Below are 20,887 nucleotides of genomic sequence, written 5' to 3'. Positions count from 1 at the left end.
TGCCCCTGCCCTCTAGACAGCTTCCCCCCATCCAGCCGACTAGCCCCTCGAAACCTAGCACTTGGGGTGAACGGGGAGCTGAGGCATAGAGGGGAAGACTGCAAGGAAGGGCAAAGTCCTCAAGCTTTGCGGGGAGTAGTCAGAGGGGGCAGATTCCAGCTCCCCTGTTTGTTCTGTGGATCCTGCCTGCAGGGCGTCAGAGACCCCTTGGCGTGACCTGTCTCCCCGAGCCTTCCCTGCCCCCACTGGAGACTCATGTGAAGCTTCTCTCGGAAGAGAACTCCACAGAGAGAGGCGAGGGATGTCGGGGCCACTCTTCCTCCTCACTCTCCTCCCCTGGCCACCTCTGTCCCAGTTGTGTCAGTCGCTGGGGATCGGGGCCACCGGCAGCCCGTGGCCACACACCACCCTTTGCCAGCTGCGTAAGCGCTTCAGGCCTGACCCAGGAGCTGGAGGTCCCACTGCGCAGGCCGGGGACGGGGTGTGGGGAGGCCGCAGGCCTGTCTCCTGTGTGCCTCAAGGCGGAGGGTGCCAGCCTTGGGGACGCCAGCGGGCACTGCTGGAGAGCTGGGAACGGGACTGACTATCCAGTGGCTGCCCTTGGCATCCAGGACCGTACGAGAGAATGATTTACAGAGATGGAGAGAGGCCATTTGGCTGGCCCCAAATTTGATCTACTTTTCCCTCTCATAAATCCAGTGTTCACATAAATCTTTGTATTCTCCCATCCCACCCACGCTAGGTTCCTTTTCTTCCCTCCTAGTTCTTCATGAAAATAAATAAATCACTGGCAGTCATCCGATACCCACGCCCCAGCGCGTGGAGTTCAGGGCCGCAGCCAGGAGCTGGAGCTGGATCACCGAGAGGCGCCCGCTGCCTCTTGGCTGGTGTCTTTGCTCCTGTTGTCGGTGGACACACAGAGCAGCCTGTTCCTTCAGGGCTGGGCAGCTTCCCTGAGAAGGCGGCCAGGCCCGCAGGAGATAGGCCAGGGCTGGTGGAAGAGCAGGGGGCCGCTGGATGTCCCGCTCGCCTCGCCTCCGCCGGCCCTGCAGCCTGGCATCCTCGCTGGGCCGGCCCCTCTGCTGGTGGCCACACTCCTACCTGTCTGGACCCTCTCCTCCGTCCCATCTTTTAACTTCTCTGTTCACTGTTCCCCGGGGACCTGCCGAGCGACTGCTTCACCTCACAGATTAATTCAAGCAGGTGTGCTGGACAAGAAAGCCTTGGGGGTTCCAGACTGGAGCTACCTCTTTTTTCGTTCTGGACCTCAGAGTTCTCACCTGTAAAATGGGAGAGTCGCACTAGGTAACGCCCAGCATTCCTGTCAGGAGCGAAGCCATGTAGTCAATCGTGTTTTTGTGGTGAAACTTCCAAATTTTGAAAAGAGTGAAAGGTGCTGGTTGAATTTGGAGTGGGACTTGATCTCTGGTTGAGAGACCTGGACCTTCAGCTAAGGTCCTCCCTAGAGGCCTTGCCATTGACCTGCAGACCAGAGACAGGAGGTGTCCTTTAAGATGTAACAGCAAGGTCACGGCTAGACAAGGCTGGGCCCCCTGGGGCCTTTTTCATGCTAAGAGTCCATTGTGCCTGTGTATGCTGATGCCCCAGAGGGGGACGGGCCCCTAGGTACAGCTTCCGCATATTCCCAGTCCTGCTGTGCTGTGAGCCCGGGCACCCCTGTGGGTTTCAGCCAATGGGGGTGGAGGTGGCCAGGGAGCTCTCCGGCTGGGAGGCCTGTCAGCAGCAGCAGCGCCTTCTCCAGGGGAGGCCAGTCTGCCTAAGGCAGCAGGGAGGGCCCGGTGCCTGGCAGAGGGCACGGAAACCCATCTCCCATGGCTAGATTCTCGCTACCCCTGAACGGGGGGTGCACGAACTGCACACCCACTCCCTCCCTGCCTCCTGCCCTGCCGGCTGAGGTTCCCGCACTGTGTCAGTTGAAGCAAGCCGCTCTTGTGTTGGGAGGGTAGGGAGGCTGGAGAAAGGTGTGGGCTCACCTGCCCAGGTGGCTGCTCCTGCAGAAAGCTTCCCCCTCCCGCTCCCCGCCCACCCCGGCCCCCAGCCTTCACAGCTCCTTCCCCAGGGTGGCCACCATCGCTGCGTCCCCAAGGGCGCCCCTGTGTTTGCTCACACTCTTCTGCTTTGGTCTCACCATCCCTTCTGGTGCCGGAAAGTCTGCATTTACACCAGGCCTCTCCTCTACTTATCTTCCCTGGCCCTGGGGCAGGTGGCCTGCTCTGGTGCCTAGTCCTCACACAGGGTGTGACATTTCGGTGGCCACCAGATGCCCACTTGCCATCCTACCCTGGGACTTGGCCATCCTTCACCTGGTCCTGAGCATCCTAAGTCTAGTGCCCATTAATTGCCTTTAGAAGCCAAACCATTGACGTTTCTCTGTAAATATCTATTCCTTCACCATCTAAAGTCAAGGGAAGGAAAGTGCAAGGAAACTTGATTACGCTGTCTGCCTGATTTCTGGCTGACTCTGGGCACGGGGGAATTTAAAAAGTTATGGCGGGCAGAGGGCAGGTTTTGCCACTGTTCATTTTAGCTGCGGGACCCTGGTGTCCAGGAGACCTTAGGGAAGGGGCCTCGTCAGGCCTCCCGCCTCACAGCCCCTCCCTCTGCCATTCACACCCACCTCTGAGGAAGCCCAGGACTTGGAGATGAGCAGGATCTGAAGTCATAGGCTGGTGTCTGGGCTTGGGTGTCAGAAAGCTGGTTCCTGTTGGTGCAGGATGAAGGAGCTGGAGGAGGAGTCAGGCCCGGCTGTTGTGACTTAGCCTCACAGTCTTTGAGCCCCGATGAAAATCTCACTTGTTGGGAACCAGCAGGTCTTTACTGTGAGCACCAGGTTCTTCCCAGCTGGGGAACCTGTCCTCTGGTTGCTAAAAACCATTGTCCTGCCTTGTTCCCAGGCCTTGAAGGACCCCACCCTGGCTGCCCGGAAGGATTTCCAGAGGGAGGCCGAGCTGCTTACCAACCTGCAGCACGAGCATATTGTCAAGTTCTACGGTGTGTGTGGTGATGGGGACCCCCTCATCATGGTCTTTGAGTACATGAAGCATGGGGACCTGAACAAGTTCCTCAGGTAAGCAAGGGCTGCTGTCCCCTCCCCTGGGCTCTGACCCAGCCCTGCCCAACCTGAGGGGTCCTCTCTGGAGCCAGAGGTTATAGTTGTTCCTTCAGACACGTAGGTCTGGGGTTAGACTTGAGAAGCACCCTTTCATTTTTTCTGCATCATCTGCTGAACAGCTGGATTCAGGCCCTTATCCCTGATTGCTAGGGAGAAAAAGTTGAGGATGCTGTGACAAGTAACCTGTACTCCTCTTCCTGATTCAGGGTGGACAGAGAAGAGGGGCAGGGCCTGGCACGGGCTCCCGGGGGGCCTGCCAGCCTGTGACCCCCACCTCCAAGGGTCCAGGGCCATCCCTTGCCCTGGTGATGAGAACAGCTTTCCCACTTGGTGCCTCACGTTTCTCAGTGCTGCAGAGTCAGGCTAATGCTCACACCTCCCCCAGCCCTCGGGAAGCTTTTCACCAGAGACATCTTCATGCGGAAGAGGAAGGCACAAGCTTACAAACTCATCAGGAGACAGACATCATTGGAAAAAGGGGTAGATTTCCCTTGGATAAATTTAGAACTGTGCTGTCTAATGTAGTAGCCACACGGCTATTTCGATTTAAGTTTACATCACTTAAGTTTTTAAAACTCACTTCCTTGGTCTCACTACCCACATTTTGAATAAATAGCCACATGTGGCTACCATATTAGGCAGTGCAGTTTACAACATTTCCACTAGGAAAAGCTCCGTTGGATAGTGCTTGTCTAGAAAGATTGGATTTGTTGTAAGAGGATTTTCCCTATCTTAGAGCCAGGCTGCCTGGATTTTGAGAGGCTCTTGATGGAACTGGTAAGGGACAGGAACCCCGTCCAGGAGCCCCCCGAGAAGACAGCGTCTCAGTCAGCACCTCCCTGCTCCCCACATCCATCACCTCCAAGCAGTGCCCGACGGAGGGGCAGCCGTGTGTGAGGACCTGGGGAATTCAGAGCCCCCAGAAGCGGGGCGAACACTCAGGTGCTGGACGCTTAGCCGCCTTTTGAATCCTATTGAATTCTGTGGCGGAGAAGGAGATTTTCAGGTTCAAATGTAGGTTGTCGAAGATTCTAGCACATTCACCAAAAACTGGCAAGCGCCTGCTTGAAGTGGGGCACTCACTTCTGATCTGATCATTTTGTGCCTCAGTTTTCTTATCTCACAAGTAGATGCTGTGATTTTGAGAAGGGACTGGATAGGGTGGACAGCCAGGAACGAGCTCACCTTATGAGGCGGGTTTCCAAAAAATGGCCCTAGGGAAATGGAAGGTACTCGAAAGATGGTCTAAACCTCTTGAACTTGGTTTCACAATGAAATTTAGTCCTTTCCTGGAGAACTGAGTCCTTATCAATAAGGCAGACTTGAGTTTACATCCCGAATTTGTCACATCTTAGTGATATAACCTGGAGCAAGTTATTAAACCTTAATTCTCTCCCTAGAAAACAAGGCCATTAAGAACTGCTTCACAGGTTTGTTGTTATGACTATTAAATGACTGTATTTCTATCATTCCTAGATGAGTGTTCTGCGCAGCCAGCTGTTCAGTCAAAGTAGCTACTACTAAAATGATTACAATTATTCTTTTTATCACAACTGTGACTGTGGTAGTTTCTGAGGCAGGTGACACCCTTTCTCAGGTCTCAGGAAGTTCCCCACTTTGTGCTTCTGTTCCCTTGAGGACCTGCTCCATTTTCCTCCATACCTTCTCTGTGGACTCAACTGAGCCTTCAGCCCAAGTGCCACCAGCAGGGCTAGAGAGCTCCTGGGTGCCCATCTGGGCCAGTGCTCTGCACAGTGTCAGGGATGGGGAGGAAACAGAGAGTGGGTCCTTTCTGCTCTCACATCTGCCGTTGGTGGGTTTGGGGGACAGTGTGCCCTCCTAGAGGACAGGCGCGGGCCATCTGCTGACCCACCTTCCTCCCCGGCACATGCAGATCATAAAATACCACACCCGTGTTGAACGGTGCCTTTCGGTGGAATCTGGAGAAGCAGTGAAACAGGCTGAGGTTTCGCTGTCCCCCAGGACTCCTTGGACCATGACTCCATAAATAAGGGCCCTGGGCTCATTGGGCTTTCTGGAGAAAAGAGGAAATACTGAAAGTGACTGAGTGACAGGGCAAGGCGTTAGGATCACAAACATAGGCCTTGATTTGGGATGGGAAGAATGTTGGGGCTCCCCAGGCCTTTGCTTTAGGGCCTCAGGATCTCTGTGTTGGGCCCCGCCACCAACAGGGCAGTGTGGTCAGAGAGTGGGCTCAAGTGTCTTCCTACCCAGAGCATCACTAGCGGGAGCTCGCGGGAGATGCAAATGAATGAGCTCCACCCAGCCAGTCAGAATCCTGGTGGGCGGGGCCCAGGGAGCCAAGACCAAGCCCTCTTGGTGCCCTTTAAGGTATAGAACTCGCTTCTAGAGCCATAGGTCTGGCTCCATCTGCTCCCAAAAACTCCTGTGGTCACTGTGGGACCTCTGGGACTTTGGTCAGGTGATCTGATCATTTTGTGCCTCAGTTTTCTTATCTCACGATTGAGATAAGAGGATTAAGTGAATTAATATACATTGTGTTTAAGATACTTAGAACAGTGCATGGAACTGAATAAGGGCCATGTAATAGTTGACTGTTTTATTATTTTATACTAGACCTCTAGAACCTGGGAAGCCCTGGATATAAACTAAATAGTCTAAAAAAGCAGGCTTAGTCCCTGACCCACTAGACCAGTGATTTTCACCCGGTGTGCCTCAAGAATTTTTAAAACATGCCATCCCTGACTATGCAGTCAGGGGCCCTGACCTCTTTTCCCTTAGATGTCAAATAAAAGAATGACAACAGCCAACACCACAATAACTGTCTGGTGTGAATGAATCAAAATTATCCCTATTTTTTTTTTTTGTCAGATCAGCAAAATTTTTCTCGTGTGCCGCAGAATTTTAGTAATCAGTTTATGTGTGCCGTGAGATGAGAAAGGCTGGAGATCCCTGCACGAGAGCATGTCAGCTGTCGTCCCAGCTGGGGACCTGGGTGCAGTTTCTCCCATATCCACACTCACATAGTCTATTGGGGGGCCCCAGAAAGAGGCTCCAGGCAGGCCGGGAACGGAGGCTGCATTCACGTGAGTGGTGCATTCCAGAGGACCGGGAATCCAGGCCTTTCCCCCTGGTCTCCTGATCCTCTCCGTCCCCTCTGCCCCCCTGCCTCCCACAGGGCCCATGGGCCGGATGCGATGATCCTCGTGGATGGGCAGCCACGCCAGGCGAAAGGCGAGCTGGGGCTCTCCCAGATGCTCCACATTGCCAGTCAGATTGCCTCGGGCATGGTCTACCTGGCCTCCCAGCACTTCGTGCACCGGGACCTGGCCACCAGGAACTGCCTGGTCGGAGCCAACCTGCTGGTGAAGATCGGGGACTTCGGCATGTCCAGGGATGTCTACAGCACGGATTACTACAGGGTAAGGTGGCTCTTTTAGCTGCAGGACTCCATGACAGAGCTAGCACCCTGCTTACGTGTCTTGTCATTGTCCATTAACCCTGTCACTCCAGAACACACACGAGCACAGCCGTGCCTTTACAGACACTCGATGATTATCCTTTGGCCACTCCTACACCTTGGCAGCTTGTTTATTATTCTCTCTATAGCTCACTCCTCCCCCTTCTCGGATGTGTAACTTAGCTGTACCCTGACATTGCAGTGACATACGCATGGTGTTCCCATTTGCATCTTTAACAAATACTCATTCTTCATGAAAAAAGAATATATATCCATCCCTAAGCAGACAGACCCAACTTGGTGCTACATTTTAACACCTTCCAACTCAGTCTCCGATTCAGCCTCACCCACAACACATTGGATTCTCTGAAATTATTTGCTGACCACTGTAGGCTAGTTTTCAAAGGTAACTTTGGTGAAAAGCTAGGACACAAAGTAAAGTAGCAAAAATGTTTCATGTGTTGCTGAGCATAGTTGTCCAGGGGGCTTAGGGAAGATGAGGGGAGGAAGCATGTTGTCACTGCCAATGGTGGGGAGACGTACAGGTTAGAAAAAGCCTTCTGATTGTGATACGTTCCATTTTACCTCACGTGGTTGTTGATTTATATTAACAGGTGTCTTATTTTGCGCCCAGAAACTTTTTTTCCTTAGTCTTTGGAAATAATTTTCCTGTGGATCATTGAGTGGTTTTGATAGTGTCGCTATTGCCAGGGAAAGAATGAGTGGACATGAGTGTTATTTGACTAAAAAAGCGGGGGAGATACAGGTACAACACGAGATACAGAGGTGGAGTAACTTCTACAAACCGATTGGAAGGCAGATGCCTCAAAAACATGGAGAATCTACTTTGGGAACATTGCCTGGACAAGGACCCTGGAAATGTGGTATGAGGAGAGGGTGGGACAGTGTTCTGGAGGCATGGCAGCCGTTTGTCTCATCTTTGTAAGGAATGAAAGGTTATTGTGAGGCTCAGAGCCCGCAGTTGTCCTTTTGGCCTGAGCGTGGTGCACCAGGAGGCTGGGGGTTTGGGGTTGGCAGCTGCAGAGTAGTCCTGTCTGCGTGTTCCTCCTGATGGCTTTGTCTAAACAGGACATTAAAACTGGTCACTCGAGACACTTCATTTTAGCCATGGCTTAAAGAAAAATGGAGTGGTTGAGAAATGCCCCTTGTGGCTGGAAAGTAATTTGTTCCTGGTACAAAGGATGGCAGATGCTACAGCACCATGAGAGGGTGTGAGGCAGAGTGGACCGAGCAGCAGGGGAGGTTGCACGTCTGCCGCACCCGCCCTGTCCCACATCCCCAGATACGGGAAAAGGAGCTCGGAGCAGGGTCGCCAGAGACCGATGGCCAGGGCGAACCTGCCCCGAAATAGTACAGCAGGGCCTTTCTTTAGCATCTAGACCACTTTTCTTCAGGCATTTTACAGAGCAGCATTGGTATGGTTACTGAGGACTCATGGGCCATAGATTTCTTGAGTCTAGCTGGACCTGGCACCATTTAATTGCCTTTGCACTCTGTGTAATGGGATTTGCTGGCCTGTCTGGCTGAACTCACATTTGTATTGGTGCTGAAAAAAAAGAGGAATGGGTCATTGTTTTTCTGTGTGAGGAAGGCGTTTGATTATGCCAATCTGGTTTCCGCTGGCTTCACCAGGGTCCTGGGAAACAACATCAGACCGGAATGTGTGCAAACTCAGCTTTCAGACTCGTCTCAATGGGCACAGTTAATATTTCTTGATTCTGATTTCAGAGGTGAAAAAAAATCAGGTCTTCAAACAATACTGCTGTGCCCTTGCTTTAACAGCTGTGCGCTCGTGCTCTTTACTTCTGGGAAAGCTCCAAGGAGCACATCCGTCTCGTTCCGCGGGCTCTGGGGCAGGCCGGGAGTTACGGAAGGGAGAGCGAGGCGGGCAGCTCTGCACGTTCCAGGCACCCACAGCTCCTTTTCCATGCCTACCAAGCCCGGTGTACGCGAGGCCAGCTGGCCTGAGGATGTGTCTTTGGTCCCAAGGACGTACAGAGTGCAAACGGACAGCCACTGCAGTAAGAATACGGTGCGCCCCGGAAAGCGGTGCACCCCACTGAGGGTGGGGCGATGCTGCACTGTCCGCATCCGGAGAGCAGCGTGTGTCCTGCCTGTGGGGTCAGCCGCTCACCGGGTGTGATGTCTGCACAGCGCCCCCCCCCCCCCCCGCCACCTCAGTGCCACAAAAGGCAGCCGTGGTTTGCCAGAGGTCACATCAGTAGTGAACCCAGAAGTCTTATCCTTATTGGAAGACATCAGGGTGAGGAGGGAATTCTGCATTTGGGCCTGATTTCTCCTGTTTACCTCCCAGTACTGCCAGCAGCCATGGGACCTCCATGCACTTGCCCTGACCTCTCCTTCATTTTTCCGTTTTAAAAATGAGGACAAGCATAGCCTCTCAATAGTTATTTTGATGTTAAGCAGGGTTTTTTTGCCCTAAGAACCTGGAATATACTACTTCCTGGATAAATTATTGTTTATATTACCTCCCTCAGTTCCCTTCACGCCCAAGGCGGGAGAACCCCAGGGATAACCTCATCTCTAGAGGTGATTCTTGTCTCGGAGAGAGGACTCTCCTGACCGCTGGACAATACACGGCGATCATGCCGTGGGGTCTTTCAGGGGGCCCCCTCTGGAAAATGTCCTTCCCAGGGTTTCAGCCTAGACAGAAGTGCGGTTGTCAGTAGGTGCCTGTTCTTCTGGTCAGTGTGTATGTGGTCCTGCTCATGAATCTCAGGGCCAAGTCTGGTGACACAGGAAAGACTTTGGTGCTCCCTGCACTGGCTGCAGCTCTGGGGGACAGCAGTGACGGATCAGGCAGTGGAATTCCAAAGGGCCCTCTCTGCATGCGGGCTCCGTGCTGGCAGGCCTGCGCTCTCTGCTGCTGCAGGCAGCGGGACGCCCGTTTCTGGTGCCTGGTGCAGCTCCGTGCCCGCACTCCAGGCGTGTGTGTCTGAGTCTGCGCTCACCTGCCTGGCACAGGTTCCAGAGTGTGGGGGGGGGGGGGGGTGCAGGGGAGAGGTAGAAACTCCTCCTTATGTTCTTCCTTTTCCATTTTTAATTTCTTAAAACAAACAGATGCCATCTGGCTCATGCATGAGCGGTATGCAAACGACTTACAAAGGTGAACTGCCTAATTTCCTGTTACACGTTGAGGGAGAGAAAATAAACATCTCTGCACCAGAGTGATGTGTTCTGTCTTCCTAAGACTAAATCCAGCGACAGACACCTCCTGCCCCCCCTTACCCCCCACCCCCACCCCGTGGGCCAGTGACGCGATGCTGTAGGCCAGCTTTGGCGGGGCATCGGGTGCCATTAGGCCTTTCTGACATCATCAGACCACACTCAGAGATCGGAGTGCAAATCTGGGGTTTAAGAAAGCTTCAAGAGTCCTGAAGAGGAGAGGCTGGGGCCCCAGAGGAGAGGTGTTTTCAGAGGTCCTGATTTGGAGGGTGGCGACGTGCAGAGATCCAGGAGGGATGGGATGGAGGGCACGGGGCCCTGACCCTGTGTATCCCGAGGGCCGGGGGGTGCCTTTCGGTTCACCCTCCCGTCCTCTGCCCTGAGCCCATGCCTCGGACCTGGTCAGCATCCAGTAAAAATGTGAATGAATGACCGAGCGAAGTCAGAATGGGAATATGAGTGAGGCAGTCCGCGGACTAGGCCAGACGGAGAGCGGCCCATACCGGCAAACAGGTGCCTGCCCACGTGGTGTCGTCTTGGGAGGTGCAGGGGAATCCATCGTCTCGGCAGCAGCTGGGGCGATGTCTAGAGGAGGCAGGCGGCTGGTGGTCTGAGTTGGGGATGACTTGGAATCAGAGCGGAGTCTCGTGGGGAATAGAGCCAAGGGTCCAGGAGGTGGGGGGAGTATGCCGAAGCCCAGGCGGACGCACGGATGGAGGTGCGAGGCAGACCTGGCAGCTGCCAATGGGCCCTGGTTCTGAGCTGGAGCTTCCAGGTCATGGTTCCTAGAAGCTCCTGGAAAAGGGGACAGCGGTAACCGTCGGGATATGGGAATAATTTAGAACACGCTGACCTGGCTGATGGAGTATTTGATTTTGTGGATGTCGTGGTTTCTCCACGGCAGCGATTGGAACTGCAAACTCTTAAACCCCACCCGGCCTGGGCTCGAATCTCAGCTCCTCTGATTCCTGGCTACCTGACCTTGGGCAGGTCACTTAACCTTTCTGTGTCCCCAACTGTAAAATGGGACTAAAAACCCCCATCACAGGCATGTGCTCTAAGGGTAAAGTGTTAATTAATATGAAGTTCTTAGGATAACAAGTGCTCAAGAACTACTAACCACGGTTATTGGGGCTAAAATACAGTCATGTGCCCCAGTTCCGGAATGGGGAACAACGCTTATGTAAGTATATTAGCGAAGGTTGGCCAACTGTCACAACAAGTGCACGCGAGCCTATGCATTGGTTCTGCCACAAATAGAAGCCTGTTTTTAGGCCGTGTAACAGTGGGAGCAGGTGAGCCTCCACCACGCGGTCATCAGGCTGGTGGAGCTGCGCCCTCTTCTTCGTGTGGTGTCCCGGCCTCACCCTAGGGGTCCGACCCCACCCCAGTCAGCAGGACGGGAAACAGGCATGTGGTCAAGGGGCCTGACCTGGAGGTGAAGCCTGTCACCTCCCCTCATGGCAAGAACCTGGTTGCACGCCTGGCCTCATGGTCGCAAGGCAGGCTGAACGTCAGTGTGTGGCCATGTCTCTGTGGGACTGGGGTGGGCGGCCGGCATCCGCGGCCACAGCGTGGGTGAAGGACCCCCTTTCTCTCCCCTCTCTGTCGCAACAGCCTGTCGTCCCACAGCTGATGGCGGGTCAGGGAAGGTGGGGCAGCCCACGTTCTCCAATGGAGCTTAGGTGAGGAGACCACAGTGAGGCCTGGAATCTGCTTCGATTCCTAGCCCCTGAACCATGTGTTTGTTCTTGGCTTCGGTTTTGGGAGAGGGTGCCTGGTGCTGGCCAGGGGCACGGCCACCAAGCAGACATCCGGGCGGCTGTCGGCCCTGGCGCCGCACTGCACGCATCCTGAGTGGATTCTGCAAAGCAACTTAAATGCTAAAACCTGTTAAGCTGCACACAGCCGAGGAAGGAACAAACACAGAGGGAGGCATGGAGGATAGATTAATGCTTATTACAGTATTACATTCTTGTTTCCTTGATTAAAGCCAGAGGATTTGCACACTAAGTATCTACAAAATATCAGACATTTTGAAATGCAGGTCCGTTGAGGAACAGGACTGCTGTTTAGGACACCGTGGTCTCCTCACCCGCCTTGTGTCCCTGCTGTCAGCGAGAGGCTTCCCTTTCACCTGTGAACTTTGGGGTTTGGACTCTGGCTCTGTGGTCTCTTTTAGGTGCTGCCTGCTCTGGGCTAAGTCCTGTGTGTGATGGTGAGTGAACGAGTAGACGGAGGGCAGATAGACAGGCAGACGGACGGATACAAAGCTCCTCTGGTTGAAGAGGAAGAACAGGAGCCGTGGCATTTTGTCACCCCTTGCCTGCCTCAGTTGTCGGGCTCCTGCAGCGCTTGCGGAGGGGCTTGCAAGCCCCAGGACCCCTTCAGCAGACTCCCCCGGTGGGGTCTGGGGCTGCTTGCTGTAGACATGTGTAATAGTGACAGTGATGACAACAAGAGTGGGAGCAACAGGGAATCGGGGAACAGAGCGCCCCGCCTTTGCGTCCTGTCCGCTCATGCCTGTCTGTGGCTGGCTGGCTGATCACATAAGGCCTCGCACCCGAACCAGCCAAAGGAGAAATGCCCGTTTTGCCCATGCTGACTGTGGGGCTTTGAGTTCTCCCCTGAGCCGCTCGGCGCTTTGCCTGGAGAGGAGGAGGGCCTTGGGGGACCTCCAGAGAGGTAAGCAGCCAGAGGTTCTTGGCCTTTATCTCACAGCCTTAGGCGAAGACAGGCCGTGTGCCTCTGACCTTGAGAGGCCTCGCTAGCACAGTCAGTGCCAGAGCGTTTGTACAGCCCTAGGATGAGTGGTCTGGTCAGCGTGTTTGCTCAGCTTCGGCCTCGCTGGCTTATCTCCCCATGTGCCGAGTCCCCTAGCCATTGGCAAGGGCCCCATACTGGGCACAGGACTGAATTCTGTGCCCTTCCTACGTGCAAGGATGAATAAAAGAACATAATCTCTATTTCCAATGTAAAAATTAAATTTTCATAGGGAATGAAAATGTGTGGCTCCACCATAAGCCAGAGGGATGCAAATCTTACAAAAGAGTATAAATTTCAGCCTAATTAGAGGACAGATGTCTTAGGTCTTGAGGGGTTGATTGACAGTCAGCAAGTTGAATTTTGGGAGGGCGTTCCCATCAGCAGTGAGAATGAGCAAAGGCATGCACGGGACTTGGAGGCCAGCACCCGGAGAGGATGACGCAGAGCGGCGTGTCACTTAGCTGGCCCAAACCAGGGGCACATGGGACATGCATGGAAGGAAGTGTTTGTGGAAGCAAGGGGCCACTCACGGCAGCCCTTGGAAGGTTGTTGTTCTGACTTGGGAAGTCATGGAAGGTTTGTCATCTGTTTTAGTGCAAGTGAGGCTGTGTTTGAGGACATGTCATCCGGAAGTGGCACAGAGGATAGACGGCTGGGAACCGAGGCCGTGGAGGCAAAGGCAGGCCCGGACCACGGTCCCGGGAAGAGGCGACGAGGCCGCACGCAGCCTCGCGGCCGTGGGGCGTGGAGGAGAGGCCATCAGAGCCAGCGGGGCCTGGACGGGCGAGCGCAGGCCAGGGCCTGGCGTTCCGCGCCTCCTCACTCTGGTGGTGTAACCTCGAGAGGGGTAACAGTGAAAATGAGGGTCAGGATGGGTTTTTTACAAATGCATCTCTTAGGCCACCTCATCCATTCTGAGTCCTGCGAGTGTTAGAAACAGACGAACAAATGCCAAATCATTCAATCCAAAAAAAGAAAAGAAAAGCAGGAGGCTGAAAGAGCCTTAAGTGTCATCTGTCTCACCCCATGGCCCCAGGCAGAATAGCGTCAGGCTCATTCTAGGTGAATGGTTTGCCTGCTCTGCTCGGTGCGCCTCCGTGGGTCTCCCTGTTCCTCCCAGCTGTGACAAAGGGATGCTATTACCAGCAAGAGATTTGTCTTTTGTTCTCTAATCCCTGACCCCCTTAAGAAGTGGGAAGTTCTCAGTCATATCTAGCCAGAGTGCCTCCAGCTGCAGGGTGAGTCTGTTTCGTCCTCTGTCCTTCATGGAGAGAAACACGACTGATGTTACAAGATGGACATTATAGCGCTCGGGACAACGCCGAGAGAGCGCAGTGAGACCGCAGTGGCCTTGTGCAGCTCGTAGGTAATTGGTTGTATTTTATTCAAGGGTTGTATCTTCACTGGTGGGGAAACAACAGAATAAAAACATCTCCCTCCCCTGCCCTACCAAAAAAATAATACCCGTTTTCTGAACGCAGTTTCCAGGGGTCTCTTAAATGTGATTTCATCTCCTGAAATTTTGAGATCTGGTTCTTCTGGCAGTGAGAATGGTACAGGCATGGCAGGGACATTCTTATCCTCAGCCCGACCTCCACGGGGACAAATCTGGGGAAAAGACAGGGAGATACCCCAGGGGAACATCTCAAGAGCTTGAGGCTGTCTTTACTGAGCTCCTGCTCAGGAAGGCGAGGAGAGGGGAGCGTGCGGCTGCACTCCATCCCCTGGCCCCTGGAGGGTGGGAGGCTCACGCCCTCCGCCTGACAGGGGCCTGGTTGTCGCAGACCCTGTTTGGGTTCCTCCCTTGTAAAAGGCCTTTATTTTCCCCCAGGCAAACTGAATCTATAACTTAGAAAGACACATAAATTTCCATACAAATATCTTCTTCACCAGCAGTAATTAAGATATTTGCATGTAAAGAGAACAGCGTGTTCCCTGCCTTCCTCCCTGCGGGGAATTGTATTCCCTCCCTAGTCCTGGAAGCCCCAGTCCTTGATCCCTCCTGTCTGAGCAGGCGGAGGGGTGGGGGAAGAGCACTGGGTCAGCACAGCGCCTGAGATTGAGAAGTCTGCCCACAGTTTTAGTCGTGGTTGGTTCTTTTTTTCTGGCCTAGCTAATCCCACTGGGCAAAGCTAGAGGGCAGAGGAGGGGAGCCCCAGAGAGAGTGGGCAGAACACCCACCAATTTTAGAGGCAGGTGGATGTTCTTTGAATCCTGAGAGTCTGTTTATGAACTACGTGACCTTCGGAAATTTTCTTAAATTCTCTAAGCATTAGATCTTCATCTTAAAAAAAAAAATGAGAACAATTTCTTTTTTCGTGCAGATTAAATCAGATAATGTATGCAAATTGCCTGGTACCTATTAGGCTCTCAATAGGTGGTAATTATTATTCTATGTAAGTGGATAAGGTAGAAATTATATGTAAGAAATTTTAAATAATTGTAAGTTACAAGCCAAGGTATTTCCCGTGATGGTCTTTGGTGCTGGATACTAAAACCGAAGGGAATAAAACACAAAGCCACCCACATACAAGTTGTCTATTCAAAGCCCTGGAGGAAAGAGGTAGCGCTTGCAGCTGGTGGAAGGAGGACGTTCCCCGCTGTCGAAGTGATGGATCCAACCAGGAGCTAACTTTTGATAAGTGGAGACCGTGACTAACTGCCGTGGACAGATGTCTTCAGAATGAGAGCCCATTCTCCAGGTAATTACAGCCCTTCTTACTCCAGAAGAGGATTTCAGGGCCCTGTGCCCCAAAGCCGTGAGGGCGGAGACAGGTCTGGCTTAAGTCTAGTCCCCCCTCCTTCCTCTGTGCTTTCCCATGCCACGAACTCGTCACCACTCATTGTTGCGCGTGTCATGAGACAGTGCCTATGTGAAAGCTTTGCGAACCCATGGCTCGGGTGCTGTTGGTTTTATCACCACCACCATTACCACCCGTGTAGCCTGCTTAGATCGTGTACATTCTGGAAAAGTGAGTCAGGTTCATCAAGGTCCCAAACGTGGCTCGGCAGGGGTGGTCTGTATGCCATCTCTCCCACCGGCCAGTTACCGTGACGACCTTGGCTACCTCTCCCCCACTGAGTTGTACTCTTCAGCTTCTACAGCCAGAACGGGCCTGTGATGTGCAGCCCAGTTTGTCCTGGAAGTTGATCATTTCCTTACCCAGTGGGTCTTTCCCCTGATCTTTGTATTCATTCATTCGTTGGTGGCTTGGAGTCATTTGGGGGTGTGTGTGTCCTGTAGCTTTCTACAGCACGCATTCCCTCGAAGGCAGAGGAATCCATGCTGTTTCTATAACAGTGAATTTTCACATAAAAAGTGCTTAATAAAACTGCTTAATTTAAAAATATGTGCTCTTATGTCAGAAGTTTATAACAGTAAGGAATAATGTCCCCACTGGCATAGGCATTGTAAAAGGATCCTCGTAGTCGCCCCCCGCCCCGCCAGACCCCAGGGGTTGGAATGTGGGGACCCTGGGAAGGTGCGTCTGGAAGATGCAGCGGGGAAGCCCCTGGCTCTGACCCCCCCCCCCCCCCCCCCCCAGCGCCAGGCGTCTGCTGGATCGGCAATGAGGCCCAAGAGAGTACGTCATTAGACAGCCGTGAGCTGAGTCAGCACCAGAAGGGCTGTTCGCCAACGCACAGAGGGGATCCGACGGCTCAAAGCTGCGTGTTCGAGGCGTGCACCCTCTGAGCCTGCTGTGCAGGAGGCTGCTCATCCCGAGAACGTTCAGATGAGTCATGTGCAAGAAAGACTGACCGATCCGTCTCATGACAGGGGTCCCCAGCTGCCCAGAAGGCCCAGATACACTCCAGATCTTTTGAGTAAACGCTCCTCTCTCCCCTGACCAAAGCGAGGAGAGGGCCCACCCTTTTCCCAGGCCCCTGGCACCAGCCAGCACCACTTCTGAAAGACATGCCTGCCGTGTCTGCCGCAGTCCGGGCACAGTCCAGCTGCGATGGCCTGGAAACCACTCAGGCATTTCACACAACCTTGGACGCACGTCCGAGCTTTCTTCCAGTTTGTCCCGGCCTCAGAGAGATCGGCTGTGCTTTCTTCATTTCCAAATACCAGTGCGTCACTTGGCTGTTGGAGTCCCTAATGCTTCCCATGCCATGGAATTACCAGTGCACCTAAAAAACGGCTCCTTTGGTTGCTTCTAAATCTAATCGCCTTGATACTGAGTATTAAACAGCAGGTAGATACCAGGTACCAGTTCGCACTGGCTGGGAGTGGCCCCGAGTGGAGTGATGAGAAGAACCGGTGGCTACAGGTAGAGTCAGTGAAAAGCTCGTCGTGATCACCGGGCGGTGTGTCCCTTGAGTGTGAGGAGACTGCTGGGCCTGTGTCACAGTCTTCCAGCCAGATCTCCCCGTTCTGGCATCACCCTGCAGCCTGGTAGTCCTGCGCCGACCTCAGCTCCTGACAAGGGGCGGGGTCCCGGCACGCACCGGTGTGGGCCTCCTGCGTGTGCCTGTGTTGGGGGTTGTGCACAGAGGGCGGGGTTTGCCGGGGGGCCCCGCACTGCTGAAGCTCACTCGGGTTTACTTGCCCAGGTTCACGTGGATGAGACTAGTAGTCCAGTAGCCTAAAATATCTTTTGCTGGCCTTTCTCTCACCTCCGTGCGTGCGTGTGTGAGTTTTAGTAACTTATTTAGAGCACAAATGCTGTGTTCTTGGTAGATCCGGTTTCCTGTTCGACTCTGCCAAGGGTTTTCTGTGGTCTCGATACAGCTCTGTGGCACAGATGACTTTTATCAATGTGTCAGCAGTGACTTGAAGCATACTTTTAATTTGGGGGGAAGTTGAATACCCCAGGATGTGGGTCTGTGGCTAGAGTCCTGGTCCCAATCAGATGGCGATCCAGCTCTCAGCAGCCTTGGGATGTAGCCACTCGTGGCTGTGGTGCCACCCTGTTGGACTCTTCTCCTGCACACACGGACCTCTCCGTTCAAAAGCATTTTCTGAGAGTCCTTGATAAATGCCCGGATGAAGTTTGGGTAAGCCATCTACACTGGCACATTGGTAAAATCCTGGCTCAGAATGAACTTGGAGATGATCTTGTTAAACTCACTTACTTGAAAGATGAAGACACTGAACCCTAGAGAGAGAGCGCGTGCACGCATGAGAGAGGGAGAGAGCGCGCGCACGCGTGCAAGTGTTTGCCAGAGAGCAAGTTCATGAACGAGTGGCAGAGTCAAGACAAGAGCACTGGTGCCCGGCCCCGAGGGCCAGAGCTCCTCTGCTGCGCGTGGAAGCACTCTGAGGCCGTCCAGGCTGGTGGTGGTGTTCCTGCCTACGGGCAAACGGATTGGGGCGCAGAGAGCCATCGGCCGTGCTCGGCTGCGCAGACGGGGGCGGAGGTGGGTTCAGTGTTCTGATTTCACAGCTAAGGTTTTTTAAGGACGGTGAGGTTCTTTGTGATTAGAATTTTTAAATAGCGTACCAGCACAGCACAACCTACGGGATTAGGTGTAGTGTAGGGTCGGAGGTGGGAGCCTGCAGTGAACCCATTGCGGGATTTTTGCCGAGTAGGACTCCGTGGCAAGTATATTCAGGGAAAGGGGGGCAAGCAGCTGGGGCGACTGAGGGCTGGCACCGCAGCAGGCAAGGAGGCCCCACCCAGGGGGTTCACCGTCTCCAGGGCGGTGGGAAAGCGGTCCGCAGCAAGGCGGTTTGAGGCAAGCGTAGTCCCAAAATGGAATACAGATTCAGTGACACTGGAGTGGGGAAGGGTGCCAGGAGCAGGGAGGGGGCGGCTGCAGAGGGAGATGCTGGTACCTTTCCATGGGTTGGAGGCAGTGGATGTTTTGCCTGCTTATTGCAAACATGTATTCTCGAGAACATCTGTCGACACGTATTTGGTCATAGTGGTTTGGGATTCCTGAAAGAGCAGTGCCCCTCACCAATCACACGTCCCTGGGCCTAACACCGTGTCTGGCATGCGTGAGACATTCAATAAAGGCCTGCGATGTGACGTAAAGAGAGACAGCTGTGTCTCTTGGAATGACAGATCTGGGATGACACTGGAGGGCACTGCACTTGGGGACAGTCAGAAATCACAAGACCAGGTTCCATCACAGTTACAGACACGCGGGGTCGTCGTTCATCGTTTTGGTCTAGTGAGTGGGCTCCGCCACACGTTCCTGGCTCACAGGGCGGCCGGGTCAGGAAACCCAGGCTGGTGAAGCACCATGGACGGCCACCGTTCTGATGTGGAATACAGCGACTGCCCTGCAAGACAGTGGCTGTGCCCCCGGTGATTGCCCAGGAAGTCCGGCGCCCGCCTGTTAGAGCTGTTACAGGGACACACGTTGAGAGCTTGCCGACGGTCACCTCACCGTCTTGCTTTTTGTTTCCATTCTGAGGTGCTGAGAGGCAGCTCTCTAACAGAAAGGGCGTACGTACTTAGATAGGTATGGTGGCGGGGGGTGTCTGTGGTGATTTTAGGCCTCGTTACCACACACGTGTGAGCAGCTATCACGGGTGTGCATTTCTGCGATACTGTCAGATACTGGGCCACAGTGGCCCTCCCCCGACCTGCACGGTGACCCGCCCGCCTCCTTTCTCACTTCCCTCCCGCCTCACCGTCTGCCCCTGCCCTGTTGCCGGCCCACTGTGTCTGTTTCACTCCCACGCCTCGACGCCCTTCTCCCTGCTTTCTCCTCTACGACCCAGGATCGCTTCTCCGTTGAAGAGAAATCTTCATTTGGCATTTCTGCCCCATCCAGCTTCCATCAGTCTCCCTGACTGCTGAAATAGGAAATTTTTATCTTCTGTATTAATTTTTGGGCCTCCGATCTTAACACTTCATCGACTCTGCATTTTTGGGGTCGCTAATTATCTCATCCCTGCAAAACTCAAATGCCTTTCCTCCAAACATGTAATCCTTTCCTGAGCTGTCTGTTGAAGGACAGTACTCACTGCCCGCTCTTCCTCCCGCACCTGCACCCCACACTGCACCACGTTCTCCTTCCGTGCTTCCTGACGCCTTGCTCTGCAGTTTAGTCCCCTTTTTTACTGCTTCCACTCTTCTCAGTTAAAGTGAAGGTGCCGCTGTTTCAGACGTCGACTTTGGAAACCTCAGGCACTCACCTGGTTATAACCCCTGTTCACTTATATGCAGAAGGTCTTTGAATTTACATTTTTAGCCTCTACCTCTTCTCTCTTTGATCGCATCATCTGCAGGTCTCCCCAGGCGAGTTCACTGGCCACTGGAACTTGGCCGGCCGCAGATGAAACTCAGCTCGACCACCTCCTGCTTCTCAAACAGACGCTCCTCCTCAGCAGTCCCTTGACATCAGTAAACACTCTCTTGGCAGGTTCCCCACAGGGCAGTCATTTGGGGATCTGGGCCTTCATTACCTGCGCCTAACTCCTCCCCAAGCCCTGCTGTGTCTCCATACAGCACCTCGCTGTTTCTCACTCTGCAGGGTGGCAGGAACAGCCCTGGCCCCCACTCTGACCGGCCTGGGCTCAGAGCCTTCCTCTTCACACCCCCGGACTTCCCACCGGTCCTCCTGCCATGGGAGAGCCCTGGGTGGGTGTCCATTTCTTGTTGCCTGAGCTCTATCCTTCCTGCCCCTCCTGTTGGGAGCCCCCTCAGGGCCAGCTCTGCCAGTCTGTCCCCCGTTCCCAGTGGCTCCTGCTCGCCCCCACCATTGGGTGAGGCCTCCTGTGTGCATTTGGCAGGGCAGCCCTAGCAGGGCACCGCAGACCTGGTGGCTTACACAGCAGGCACTCACTGTGTTGCGGCCCGGAGGCCGGACGTCTGAGGGCGAGGTGTCAGCAGGGCTGGCTCTCCCAGGGCTGCCCTCCGTGGCCTGCAGGCGGCCGCCTGCTCCCTGTGTCCTCACGTGGTTGGGCCTTGGTGGCTCCCAAAGGAAGCCAGCTGAGCACCATGTATGAGGAGCATGTGACGTTGCGTATGCCGAGGCGCGGGGAGTGCCTCTGGGTGGACCCCTGGGCAGGGGCCCCAAACGAGGGTTGACGAGGTCACCCTTTCCCCCCAGCGGCGTGAGAGAGGCGCTTGGAGGCTGTGGCCGGGGAAGACCCGTGCCTCGGTTGAAGATCCATCACTACACTTCTCCCCGCTTCTTCCATCCTTCCGTGCATCCTTCCTCTGCCTTCATCCCTCTCTTCTCTCTCCCCCCACCCTGCTCTCTCTTGCTTTCACGGTCAGGAAGGGTTGTGCCAGCAGGGCCCGGCCAGCGTGTTGTGGCAGCGGCAGAAGCTTGCGGCGCCAGCAGCTTCCACAGTGAGTCTGGGCTTCGTTTTTGGGACCGAGGGGCTGGGTGGGGCGGTCCACACCCAGGAGACAGCTCGCAGGCTTTGGAGC

At 54.2% G+C, this 20,887-nt stretch overlaps 1 protein-coding gene across 1 annotated transcript in view; it reads left to right on the top strand.

The window, feature by feature from the left end:
* NTRK3 (neurotrophic receptor tyrosine kinase 3) overlaps positions 1-20,887 on the top strand; it is a 258,426-nt gene that overhangs the window by 213,356 nt on the left and 24,183 nt on the right. The window contains exons 14-15 of the mRNA XM_054577572.1: positions 2,916-3,088; positions 6,294-6,537. Of these exons, the coding sequence (XP_054433547.1) occupies positions 2,916-3,088; positions 6,294-6,537 (417 nt within the window). The remainder of the gene's footprint in view (positions 1-2,915; positions 3,089-6,293; positions 6,538-20,887) is intronic.

Source organism: Pteronotus mesoamericanus, unplaced genomic scaffold (assembly GCF_021234165.1).
Source record: "Pteronotus mesoamericanus isolate MK-2021 breed Mesoamerican mustached bat unplaced genomic scaffold, CSHL_Meso_final contig_438, whole genome shotgun sequence".
NCBI classification, from domain to species: Eukaryota; Metazoa; Chordata; class Mammalia; order Chiroptera; family Mormoopidae; genus Pteronotus; species Pteronotus mesoamericanus.
This window is presented reverse-complemented; position numbering and strand designations above follow the sequence as displayed.